The following is a 13598-nucleotide window of genomic DNA, read 5'->3' as shown; positions in this document are numbered from 1 at the left end:
CATGCGCATCCGTGAAAGGGATTTTTCTGATAAAAGTTCGGAAGTTGGTAGAGCGGATGATCTGTTGCAGCGCAGGCTAATTTTTTTCTACATTTTTTCGTCCCCGTCCCCTCCTGGCCCTTTGAATACTAGTTTCTCTACAGAGATGTGGTCAGTTTACGTTGGGCGCAAGGGGGAAACGTGCTTTCATTTTACTTATAGGTTGGAAGTAGAATTTTATTGTATATAGATTTAGTCGTGTTTGCATATCGCGACACAATTTTCTTGGTTTTTAACACTTGTACGTCTGTTTAGGAATACGTGTTTGCAGAAGTGAAATTGCATCACTTTTTTCAAACAAATCATGGATCATTTTGGTTTGGTAGCTGTGCTGTGTCTCCTCGTAGCAACACACAGAAGTGCCGGAAACGTCATTCAAAGTATACGCTTTATTAAATTTATATCTAGCAAATAAATTTTAGAGCTAAAGTATATTTTAATATATAAATACCATAACCCTGAAGTTTTTTCTACGTTTTGTGCCAGGACAATTGTCTTCAATTTAGTTCTAAAATTTATGTCTTCAATTTAGTAGCGCTACATTTTAAATCTTTAAACAAAGTATTAACATTTTGCTTTTCAGTTTCTTGTTTGGCTGACTTCAGCTCCTTGACCAGCACACGGACAGTTGTTCAATGTCCTCCAGGATGTTCCCTTAACAACGCCAACATCTGTGGAACAGGCACTTACGCAAGGGGAAGGATCTGTGCGGCGGCTGTACACGATGGAAAACTCATACGTGAGTCAATGCCATCTTCCAATTTGGCAAAATTCTATCACACAATATTTTTTCACCTCAGGTTTACATGGAGGTACCGTTACCGTTACTCGCGCAAGTGCGGCAGGCAGTTACACAGGAACCAACCGTTATGCAGTGACTACTAGTTCATGCGTTACATCTACATATTCGTACACTATCGCAGGTAAAAAATTAAAAAAGCAATATTCTAGGTATAAAGCCATGTGTCGCGGTGCGTGCGTATATATCAAGAAATGTTTTATTTTCGATAATAATTCCCAGCGATACTTGAACACTAGGGCGGCCCTTAGCACATTGGACCGATTTAACTAATGCGGGTCCCGAGTTTAAAATGGGCCCCGCACGCCTAAAAGGGCGCACCGTGGCTCAAGCAAACGCCGATTTTTCAATTTTTTAGCGTGTTGTTCAGCATATTTCCGTAGTCGGGAGAGACACCGCCCCCAAAAAAACATTCTTGCAAGCCGGCCCCAGACCCCTACTGGAACGAGTGAATGCACGTTCCGGGTATTCATACTGTTTGTTTTCACTTACAGAAAACTCCGCTTCGACCTCCTTCTACAGAAGACCGGCAAGCGGTTCTTGCGCGGACTCCCTGACCAACAGTAAGCAGTTGGACACTGATGTTGTTTTCAAACCATGCACAACAGTCGTGTGCGCAATGCATCAGCACGCCCTGTAATTTAACCTTTTTTTAGACGTGGACAACTGCGCGGACATCCCAAACTTTTGCAAGAACCAAGCGACCTGTATTAACGGCGTCAACAGCTTCACTTGCTCATGCAAACATGGATTTTCGGGACCCAAATGCCAGTACAGTACGTAGTAAAGGAGCCGCAATGCGACATAAACCGTGCAAATGTGATTAAAGCTTGTTAGAGTTGCATATATTTTCCATATTTGCTACGTTATTTTGTAAATAATGCCCAATCATGCTTTTTCAGACATGCTCGATTGTTCAGTGTCTCCTTGCCTGAACTCCGGCAACTGCACAAAAGTAGCGAGAGGAGTCAAGCAGTGCCAGTGTGTCGGTTTCTTCGGGGGAGTATTCTGCGATACACGTAAGATGCTTAAAGTACATGCATAACCAGTTTCGCTTGCAGATAAGATGAGAACGTGTATGGTGGTACTTTGTCATGTCCCAGTTCAGCGTTGTAAGCCCGGGCTTTCACTTGTCGGCTACAGCATAAAAAGCTGAGCCAACTGAGTAAAATTGTTTGACAGTTTGTCAGATATTTTAAACTGAGTGTGGTTGGCACTAAGGAATCGCCAAGCACTGTATCCAGAAATGCCACAAAAAAAGAAATTGAAAGCTAATTCCAGAAAGTGGACAAAAGTTTGCAAAACATTTAAACAATATGTTTGTGTTGCAGCTCTGTCTCAATGCTACTCTGGAGTCACCAATTCGTCGATCATAGCCAACTCTCAGATGACTTCATCTTCCATATATGGCACCAATTGGGAGGCTTTCCGTGGTCGATTGGGCGACTCCCAATGCTGGATAAGCAAGAGTATTTAAAGAACTAGATAATATCTTTTGTAAAACCATGTGAATGGAACATGACGATATTTTCGGTAACTAACTTTTGCGTCTTCGATAAGTCACACAGAAGATTCAGTCCACGGCAATGTTCGTTAGTTTAAGTTACTTGCAGTATACAAGCAAAATACCTTCCACTATCTTTCTTGTAAAGCAAAACATGCCTTTCTTATACAGGTGCAAAAGTGGGCGAGTGGATTGAAGTCGATTTTCTAAAACCAACAAGAATAAGCGGCGTCATCACAAGGGGAAGACCGAACACTGCTCAGTGGATTACAAAGTACAAGATCTCGTATGGCGATTTGCAAAACAATCTTATGTTCATCAAGGATGCGTCTGGTGCGGACAAGGTGAAATATACTTTACAGTTTTACATTCATGTTATTATTCCATTCATTTTCGTTTAAATTCGAGCTTGTTTTGTTTTTAAAATCTACCCTTGAAATGTTTTTTTTCTTGAGGTTTTCAATGGAAATGTCAACTACAATCAGGATGTTGCCAATCACTTCGGTTACCCCTACGCCGCGCGCTACTGGCGTCTAACTGTAGAGGGGTATTACGGTTACCCAACCATACAGTTAGAGTACACTACTTGTTAAAAAAACTATTTGCATGATGGAAAACTGTACAAAAACATTGTTTTCAATAGCGTAGTTGTTGTTTAGGTGTACTTCCATGACATCGTTTTTTTCAAGGGTCTTTGTTTTGTTTGCACAACTATATAGTGTAGTTATGGATTGAATGATTGGTGTGCACAAATGTCGCTGTGTTGTGTATTGCTCGTTAAACAGAAATAGTAAATAAATGTGGTGTTATTATGCCGTGTTTATGCTTAAGAAAATATTTTTAAACTTGATCGTTTATTTCAAGGCCATTTGTTCATTTTGGAAACACGGATAATGACTAAGTCCCTTTTTCCAAACGACTTTATTGTTTAGTGTTAACTTTTTAATAAGAAAAACAGTAAGCAAAAGATTAGACAAATTTTACAACCCAACGTGACATCTTTCATCCTTGGGACAGCGACAAACGATGGTTTTACCCACGCAAGTCCTCCGCGTCAATTAGGTTGGGGTTCCAAACAGTGGTTTTTGACATTGCGGGGTTTGCACTACGAATTTGAGGGGTCGCAAATTATTCACCAGCTTCACAAAAAATATAACATTTAACTGTAAAAACGCTTCCAAAAACGATTGCCGATGGGAGAAAAATTATAAATTACTGCTCTAGAAGAATCCAAAAATCAGAATACTGTCAAACATAAGAGGTAGCGGAATATTTATTTTTTTTTTGATTGAGAGAGTTTGCGAGCCAAAAAGTTTGGGAAGCTATGCATTAGGAAAACTAGAAGGCCGACAAGGCGCACATCCATTAGAGGGCGCAGAACATGTTTGTTATTAGTGATTTCGTAGCTGTTCTGCAGAAATTGAATACAGCGTTTTAGGTAAATATATCAAAAAATTCAAAACTTTTATTGTTGACTTACATTCAAATGAAATGTGGTGAATGAAAAAGACAAAAAGTAGAAGCTCTACGTGTGACAATGACACTAAAATTTGGCGACAGGCTAAAGGGAAATCACAAACAGAGGGTAAACAGCCACGATTGGGTTCGGACAGGTTCGTCCGTTAGGGCACAGCAGTTTGTCGGTGGTTTACGAAGAATAATAGCTACTTCAATATCGTGGTTAGTGAACTGATAAGATGATGCAAAGCTGTACAAAACACACTGACAAGGTGCAGATCCATTAGAGGGCGCGGAACATGTTTGTTATTACCGATTTTGTGGCTGTTCTACAGTAATTTAATACAGCGTTTCAGGTAAACATATAAAAAAATTCACAACTTTTATTGCTGACTTACATTCAGAAATGTGGTGAAATGGGACAAAATAATAAAAACTCCCCTACTGTGCAAAACAGCCTTATTGCATCGACACACCTGGCCACGAAAAATATTTATTTACAATATGTATCGTTTGTTTATATCCAACAAGAAACAACCATATGATATTATACAACGCCTCAGTACATGACCTCAACGTCAACAAAATAATAACGGTTTTACAATGACTTTTGATGGGATGTTGTTGTGTTACATAACAGACAACTTGGCTGAGAAATTCAAAACTTCCCGTTTTGCATTATCCGTCTTTGTCGCAATGTTGGCAAAGCAAGTGTTCGTCGGGCGCAGAGAGGATATACCAATAAGCCTCTCAGAAAAGATGCCTCGAGTTGTGAAAAGGTTTTATGTAGTCCACCTTTGTTGAGTAAGTTCAAAGTTTCAGTGTGGTTTTATGCGACAGGCGTGAGAAAGTCAAATAAAAAGTCTTCGAATTTGTGCCTTGACAACTTTTATCCAAGCACTTAATCTCATTAAGAAGCCCACATTGATATTTCATTGGATTTTGTTTTGAAACGCCATGTTTTTCGGAGATACTGAGGGTGCCTAAAAGTAGACGAAATATGTATCAGAAAAAACACGATCGTAACAAAAAATTACCTCGTTTCTTTTCTCATTTAACTGCCCCAAATTTCTTTAGATTTTTTTCGTTAAGGCAGATCAAAGCCGGAAGTGGACCAAACTTATTACTAATTGTCCGATTTTGTAGTTCTACAAGCACGCAAAAAAATGGCGCCCAACAATGAAATTCTTCGGTATGTTTTACTGATGGTTCTCCTGGCTGGGATATTTGAGTGCAGCGCCGTTTACACGGAAAGTAAGCTTACACACTTGTGCTTTTACCCTTCGATTTTTTACATTTTGATTGCGAAATTTCGTCAGTTTCCTGTTTGGCAACATTCGGATCACTCACATCACAACGCAGCGACCTTAAATGTCCCTCTGGCTGTTCCAGCACTAACACCGAGGGTTTGTGCGGCACTGGTACTTACGCGAGCGGCAGCATTTGCGTTGGCGCCGTTCACGACAGCAAAATGCTTGGTAAGTCTAAATGCATGTACGATGTTTAAACAACTATATTGTAAAAACGCACCGCATCATTATGCTTAAATGTTAGCAGCAGTTGACAAGTTGTGAAGTGGGAAGTGATCTTTCCAGCAATGAAAAAAGCCTTTCCAGCAATGCGAGACTCGCTGTTTTTAACCTTCACGTGTATTATTCACCGATTAGAACAAAATATATTTACTTTATCAACCACACCTCCCGTTGGCTATTTACGGAGCATTGTAGTATTTCTATGTTTGAATGTTTTATTCTCTGTCAGCAAAGACTGGTGGGATTTTGACGGTTTATCGTTCGGCACCTTTGACCAGCTACAGTGGAAGTTTGCAACGGGGAGTTACGAGTATCTCATGCGCTGCATCCACGTATTCATATTCGTTTGGTGGTAAGAAAACATATGCATCTGTTTAATCTACAATACTACTTCTTAATCGCGACGCTTTGAAGCCGCATATACCATCGTTTTTTTGTGGTCCGCATTAAAACATCGTAAAAATCATCTACGCCTTCTTCAATAAAACACCCAAACGCAATGTAAATTTACATTAAATTGCTACACATGTAAATTTGTGTTCATGTCTTTTTATGCTAAGTTCGTGTAATTAGTTGCTCATAAAATTTGTTTTATCCTTGTACTGTCCCTGTGCGGCTTCTTACGGACTTCATGTTTCCATTTGGCCCCAACACCTAAAATGGATGAGAACCACCGATCTTTAACATGGCGACCTTACCCGGTGCTGCGCAAAACCCAGAGAAACAACTTTTAGCACAACCACTTTTTCCTCACGAAAAAATACTTTGTTAGAGTGGGCTTTATTAATTTGTCACAATTGGGAATAGTAATTTGCAAACAACTTGAACTGACAACAAAGCTGTAATGTCATAGCAAAACGGGAGTTGACCTTAACCATTAATGATTTGGTGCTAACTTTGATCCGTTATGTATCTGTAATACACACCCACACCATTGTTTATGTTATAGCTGCACCAACTACTACCACGGCGTTTTATCGGAGACCGTCTGACGGATCATGCGGAAACGCACTTACGAACAGTTAAGCAAACTCAATGTTGTCGCATCCTTTTCTTGCATTGTGTCTTCCGGCCTTATTATTGAAGTTATCTCATTTATACAAAGCAAAATCAAATTGCAAATAATACATCTTAACTCTTGCACGAAGTTTCTTTTAATGAAAACAAACACATATAAAAAAACTATGCTTCTCAGATGTAGACAACTGTGCTGGGATGGGCGCGTACTGCATGCACGGAGGAACGTGTGTAAACAACGTGAACAGCTTCACCTGTCTTTGTCGATACGGTTACTCAGGACCCAATTGCAATACCAGTAAGTGTGCCCAGGACCACAGTTGTTTACAACAAGTACGAAGACGCCGATTTATGCATTGTTATGAAATAGTAATTGAATTTAATTGGCCTTTCCATATTTCTACAATATATATTTACACAGATCTGCTCAACTGCGTTCAAACTCCCTGCAAAAATGGGGCACAATGCAAAAGATCCCAGAAGCCCATTTTATCGAGATGTTCATGCGTCGGAACGTTGTACACTGGACCTTTTTGTGGCCTGCGTATGCCTCTTGTTTAAATTTGTTTATATTAAATTATCCGGCTTGTAGTAAACCAGCGATACCATGTTCCGCTGAACCCTAGGGTTCTTTCACAAAATCACTGGGTTTTAAAGCTACTATCTGGTTATAAGAAAAAATAATGTCCCTTCGGATGCTTCTTGTCGACTTAAATACCCGTGCATGGTTCCGTGGACATAAAAGTTTTGGAAAAACTGCGGTGGACGTAAGTAGGCTGACGAGGTCGTAACTTTTCTATTGCAGTTGTGTCTTCTTGTTATGCGGGAGTATACAACTCATCGATTGTAAACGACGCACAAATCACGGCTTCCAGCTTTTTCGACAACACCCTCAAACCGTACAACGGTCGACTCAATAGCGTCGTGACATCAGTGTCCGCTGGTGCCTGGGCTGCGAAAGGTGAGTGCCAAATGCCCACAAATGTATTCACCATGCAAAACTATAACTAAAATGTGCAAAAACTTAATCATTTTAAATCATAAGCAAAGTGGAGCCAATAATATGAATTGTGAAAGCTGCAGACAGATGGCCACCGTTTTCACCTAAAAGGTCTCCAGTGCAGCTGGTGGCAGACGACTTTGCTGACCAATAGTCAGCACAAAGTGAAGTATTTGCTTGGCGGTTTGGTCAGCAAAGTCGTCCGATAGTCACACCAGCTGCACTGATGAGACCTTTTAGGTCGAAACAGTGGCCATCTGTCTGCAGCTTTCAAAATTTTAAATCGTTTTATTTAAACTTAAACGTTCCGTTGAACGTAACTCCAACAAACATGCACAATGTAAACACGCGGCACCTTTTTGTGTATGATGCGCTCCAAATAACAGTCGCAAACATAATTTATTCTACGCACAGTAATAGTTCTTCTATCGGTTTATGTGGCAGCCGCAACGACCGGAGATTGGATTCAAGTCGACTTTCTTTGGCCAAGGAAGATTTATGGTGTTGTTACTAAAGCGCGTCCGATACCAGGGAAAGACCAGAGGGTTACAAAATACAAACTTGCTTATGGTGATTCCACTATCGGAATGCTGTATGTTAAGGGAAAGAATAACACAGACAGGGTAAATTGGTTTGACGTTTTTTGATTGCGCGAGTATAACAACATAAATCTTCTCCGACACAGAACCGTCGCGTGTAACATAATTCGAACTTGCATATAGACTGAAACATGGGCTCATTAACACATATGTAAAGCGGAACAGTTTGTACTTATCGATGTTTTCAGATTTTCAGAGGAAACACCGACCAAACAACGGCTGTTGCAATCCGTTTTTGGGAGCCTATCACTGCCCGGTTCTGGCGTTTGTATGTGGTAAACTTCAACGGACATCCAGCTACTCAGCTGGAATACTTCACTTGTTGAATTTACCATTATATCAGTATATACTCGGAAAAATGTACTTGTCTGTGGAAAATATATGTACAGGAACAACTGTATGAACTGTTTTACTTACCAAGCAACAAATCACCTGCAGATGCAGCTAAACTCTATTTGAGAAATTAATGTTCTAAACGAGCTCACTTTTAAATAAACAACATTCGTTGACAAATTCATAATCACACAAATTTTTTTTCATTAGAACCTGTACTTTGCGCTTATTTACACCAACTGGTGAACAACACAATATAGTCACTACGATTGCGACACACGCCGTTAAACATTTCTATGGCTAGTGGTCAATCATTGACGTCATACAGATGCGGACCGCGAGACCAAAGATATCGGGGCTCCACACTTAAAGGCAAAGGATCCTGTTTACGTCATTATTGCATGCAAATATGCAAATCAGTTAATCAACGTTGCGAATTGGATTAAACAGAAGTTTTCACCGATAAAGTCGGTTTTCACATTTCACAGCAACGCGCAGCGACACCCATAAAAAGAAAGTGGCGAAATAGAAAAATGTAGAGATTTTGAAAAAGAAAGGCTGAAGAGGGAAAGGCACAAGCAAAAAAAAAACGACTGGGTCGGGTCCACCGGACAATTCAACGGGTAATACTCACTCCTTGCACGCAATGTCGTCTCAGATTACTGTCAAACATAAGAGGTAGCGGAATATTTTTTTTTAATTGAGAGAGTTTGCGAGCGAAGAAGTTTGGGAAGCTATGCATTGGACAAACTAGAAGGCCGACAAGGCGCACATCCATTCGAGGGCGCAGAACATGTTTTTTATTACCGATTTTGTGGCTGTTCTACAGTAATTTAATACAGCGTTTCAGGTTTAAAATATCAAGAAATTCACAACTTTTATTGCTGACTTACATTCAGAAATGTGGTGAAATGGGACAAAATAATAAAAACTCCTCTACTGTGCAAAATAGCCTTATTGCATCGACACACCTGGCCACGAAAAATATTTATTTACAATATGTATAGTTTGTTTATATCCAACAAGGAACAACTAGCCATATGATATTATACAACACCTCAGTACATCACCTCAACGTCAATAAAGTTATAGCGGTTTTACAACGACTTTTTTTTGATGGGATGTTATTGTGTTACATAACAGGCAACTTGACTGAGAAATTCAAAACTTCCCGTTTTGCACTATCCGTTTTTGTCGTAATGTTGGTAAAGCAAGTGTTCGTCGGGCGCAGAGAGGATATACCAATAAGCCTCTCAGAAAAGATGCCTCATGTTGTGAAAAGGTTTTATGTAGTCCACCATTGTTGATTAAGTTCAAAGTTTATGTGTGGTCTTATGCGACAGGCGTGAGAAAGTCAAATAAAAAGTCTTCGAATTTGTGCCTTGACAACTATTTTGTTTTGAAACGCCATGTTTTTCGGAGATACTGAGGGTGCCTAAAAGTAGACGAAATATGTATCAGAAAAAACACGATCGTAACAAAAAATTACCTCGTTTCTTTTCTCATATAATTGCCCCAAGACCGGAAGTGGAGCAGAATTTTTGCTAATTATCCGATTTTGTAGTTCTACAAGCACGCAAAAAAATGGCGCCCAACAATGAAATTCTTCGGTATGTTTTACTGGTTCTCCTGGCTGGGATATTTGAGTGCAGCGCCGTTTACACGGAAAGTAAGTTGCAAACTTGTGCTTTTACCCTTCGATTTTTTACATTTGGATTGCGAAATTTCGTCAGTTTCCTGTTTGGCAACATTCGGATCACTCACATCACAACGCAGCGACCTTAAATGTCCCTCTGGCTGTTCCAGCACTAACACCGAGGGTTTGTGCGGCACTGGTACTTACGCGAGCGGCAGCATTTGCGTTGGCGCCGTTCACGACAGCAAAATGCTTGGTAAGTCTAAATGCATGTACGATGTTTAAACAACTATATTGTAAAAACGCACCGCATCATTATGCTTAAATGTTAGCAGCAGTTGACAAGTTGTGAAGTGGGAAGTGATCTTTCCAGCAATGAAAAAAGCCTTTCCAGCAATGCGAGACTCGCTGTTTTTAACCTTCACGTGTATTATTCACCGATTAGAACAAAATATATTTACTTTATCAACCACACCTCCCGTTGGCTATTTACGGAGCATTGTAGTATTTCTATGTTTGAATGTTTTATTCTCTGTCAGCAAAGACTGGTGGGATTTTGACGGTTTATCGTTCGGCACCTTTGACCAGCTACAGTGGAAGTTTGCAACGGGGAGTTACGAGTATCTCATGCGCTGCATCCACGTATTCATATTCGTTTGGTGGTAAGAAAACATATGCATCTGTTTAATCTACAATACTACTTCTTAATCGCGACGCTTTGAAGCCGCATATACCATCGTTTTTTTGTGGTCCGCATTAAAACATCGTAAAAATCATCTACGCCTTCTTCAATAAAACACCCAAACGCAATGTAAATTTACATTAAATTGCTACACATGTAAATTTGTGTTCATGTCTTTTTATGCTAAGTTCGTGTAATTAGTTGCTCATAAAATTTGTTTTATCCTTGTACTGTCCCTGTGCGGCTTCTTACGGACTTCATGTTTCCATTTGGCCCCAACACCTAAAATGGATGAGAACCACCGATCTTTAACATGGCGACCTTACCCGGTGCTGCGCAAAACCCAGAGAAACAACTTTTAGCACAACCACTTTTTCCTCACGAAAAAATACTTTGTTAGAGTGGGCTTTATTAATTTGTCACAATTGGGAATAGTAATTTGCAAACAACTTGAACTGACAACAAAGCTGTAATGTCATAGCAAAACGGGAGTTGACCTTAACCATTAATGATTTGGTGCTAACTTTGATCCGTTATGTATCTGTAATACACACCCACACCATTGTTTATGTTATAGCTGCACCAACTACTACCACGGCGTTTTATCGGAGACCGTCTGACGGATCATGCGGAAACGCACTTACGAACAGTTAAGCAAACTCAATGTTGTCGCATCCTTTTCTTGCATTGTGTCTTCCGGCCTTATTATTGAAGTTATCTCATTTATACAAAGCAAAATCAAATTGCAAATAATACATCTTAACTCTTGCACGAAGTTTCTTTTAATGAAAACAAACACATATAAAAAAACTATGCTTCTCAGATGTAGACAACTGTGCTGGGATGGGCGCGTACTGCATGCACGGAGGAACGTGTGTAAACAACGTGAACAGCTTCACCTGTCTTTGTCGATACGGTTACTCAGGACCCAATTGCAATACCAGTAAGTGTGCCCAGGACCACAGTTGTTTACAACAAGTACGAAGACGCCGATTTATGCATTGTTATGAAATAGTAATTGAATTTAATTGGCCTTTCCATATTTCTACAATATATATTTACACAGATCTGCTCAACTGCGTTCAAACTCCCTGCAAAAATGGGGCACAATGCAAAAGATCCCAGAAGCCCATTTTATCGAGATGTTCATGCGTCGGAACGTTGTACACTGGACCTTTTTGTGGCCTGCGTATGCCTCTTGTTTAAATTTGTTTATATTAAATTATCCGGCTTGTAGTAAACCAGCGATACCATGTTCCGCTGAACCCTAGGGTTCTTTCACAAAATCACTGGGTTTTAAAGCTACTATCTGGTTATAAGAAAAAATAATGTCCCTTCGGATGCTTCTTGTCGACTTAAATACCCGTGCATGGTTCCGTGGACATAAAAGTTTTGGAAAAACTGCGGTGGACGTAAGTAGGCTGACGAGGTCGTAACTTTTCTATTGCAGTTGTGTCTTCTTGTTATGCGGGAGTATACAACTCATCGATTGTAAACGACGCACAAATCACGGCTTCCAGCTTTTTCGACAACACCCTCAAACCGTACAACGGTCGACTCAATAGCGTCGTGACATCAGTGTCCGCTGGTGCCTGGGCTGCGAAAGGTGAGTGCCAAATGCCCACAAATGTATTCACCATGCAAAACTATAACTAAAATGTGCAAAAACTTAATCATTTTAAATCATAAGCAAAGTGGAGCCAATAATATGAATTGTGAAAGCTGCAGACAGATGGCCACCGTTTTCACCTAAAAGGTCTCCAGTGCAGCTGGTGGCAGACGACTTTGCTGACCAATAGTCAGCACAAAGTGAAGTATTTGCTTGGCGGTTTGGTCAGCAAAGTCGTCCGATAGTCACACCAGCTGCACTGATGAGACCTTTTAGGTCGAAACAGTGGCCATCTGTCTGCAGCTTTCAAAATTTTAAATCGTTTTATTTAAACTTAAACGTTCCGTTGAACGTAACTCCAACAAACATGCACAATGTAAACACGCGGCACCTTTTTGTGTATGATGCGCTCCAAATAACAGTCGCAAACATAATTTATTCTACGCACAGTAATAGTTCTTCTATCGGTTTATGTGGCAGCCGCAACGACCGGAGATTGGATTCAAGTCGACTTTCTTTGGCCAAGGAAGATTTATGGTGTTGTTACTAAAGCGCGTCCGATACCAGGGAAAGACCAGAGGGTTACAAAATACAAACTTGCTTATGGTGATTCCACTATCGGAATGCTGTATGTTAAGGGAAAGAATAACACAGACAGGGTAAATTGGTTTGACGTTTTTTGATTGCGCGAGTATAACAACATAAATCTTCTCCGACACAGAACCGTCGCGTGTAACATAATTCGAACTTGCATATAGACTGAAACATGTGCTCATTAACACATATGTAAAGCGGGACAGTTTGTACATATCGATGTTTTCAGATTTTCAAAGGAAACACCGATCAAACAACGGCTGTTGCAATCCGTTTTTGGGAGCCTATCACTGCCCGGTTCTGGCGTTTGTATGTGGTAAACTTCATCGGACATCCAGCTACTCAGCTGGAATACTTCACTTGTTGAATTTACCATTATATCAGTATATACTCGGAAAAATGTACTTGTCTGTGGAAAATATATGTACAGGAACAACTGTATGAACTGTTTCTACTTACCAAGCAACAAATCACCTGCAGATGCAGCTAAACTCTATTTGAGAAATTAATGTTCTAAACGAGCTCACTTTAAATAAACAACATTCGTTGACAAATCTATAATCACACAAAAAAATTTTTTCATTAGAACCTGTACTTTGCGCATATTTACACCAACCGGTGAACAACACAATATAGTCACCACGATTGCGACACACGCCGTTAAAGATTTCTATGGCTAGTGGTCAATCATTGACGTCATACAGATGCGGACCGCGAGACCAAAGATATCGGAGCTCCACACTTAAAGGCAAAGGCTCCTGTTTACGTCATTATTGCATGCAAATATGCAAATCAG

The 13598-nt window shown here is 40.1% G+C and overlaps 3 protein-coding genes across 3 annotated transcripts; all 3 read left to right on the top strand.

The window, feature by feature from the left end:
* Positions 1-292: 292 nt before the first annotated feature.
* On the top strand, positions 293-3141 carry LOC145903433 (EGF-like repeat and discoidin I-like domain-containing protein 3). The gene is made up of 9 exons (XM_082991516.1): positions 293-419; positions 623-778; positions 840-962; positions 1333-1401; positions 1495-1614; positions 1741-1857; positions 2170-2307; positions 2514-2686; positions 2798-3141. Exons 1-9 carry the CDS (start codon positions 344-346, stop codon positions 2933-2935), a joined length of 1110 nt encoding a protein of 369 aa, XP_082847642.1. The 5' UTR covers positions 293-343; the 3' UTR covers positions 2936-3141.
* Positions 3142-4884: 1743 nt separating this feature from the next.
* Positions 4885-8342, top strand: LOC145903571 (EGF-like repeat and discoidin I-like domain-containing protein 3). Its single transcript, XM_082991664.1, has 9 exons — positions 4885-5054; positions 5120-5278; positions 5562-5684; positions 6282-6353; positions 6528-6647; positions 6771-6893; positions 7155-7310; positions 7794-7972; positions 8137-8342. The coding sequence occupies exons 1-9, from the start codon at positions 4967-4969 to the stop codon at positions 8272-8274; spliced, it is 1158 nt and encodes a 385-aa protein (XP_082847790.1). The 5' UTR covers positions 4885-4966; the 3' UTR covers positions 8275-8342.
* A 1467-nt stretch (positions 8343-9809) lies between these two features.
* Positions 9810-13538, top strand: LOC145903579 (EGF-like repeat and discoidin I-like domain-containing protein 3). Its single transcript, XM_082991673.1, has 9 exons — positions 9810-9950; positions 10015-10173; positions 10457-10579; positions 11177-11248; positions 11423-11542; positions 11666-11788; positions 12050-12205; positions 12689-12867; positions 13032-13538. Exons 1-9 carry the CDS (start codon positions 9866-9868, stop codon positions 13167-13169), a joined length of 1155 nt encoding a protein of 384 aa, XP_082847799.1. The 5' UTR covers positions 9810-9865; the 3' UTR covers positions 13170-13538.
* Positions 13539-13598: the final 60 nt, after the last annotated feature.

This window comes from Ascidia mentula, chromosome 5 (genome assembly GCF_947561715.1).
Source record: "Ascidia mentula chromosome 5, kaAscMent1.1, whole genome shotgun sequence".
Taxonomy (NCBI): domain Eukaryota; kingdom Metazoa; phylum Chordata; class Ascidiacea; order Phlebobranchia; family Ascidiidae; genus Ascidia; species Ascidia mentula.
Note: the sequence above shows the minus strand (reverse complement) of the source record. Positions and strands in the feature narration are given on the sequence as shown.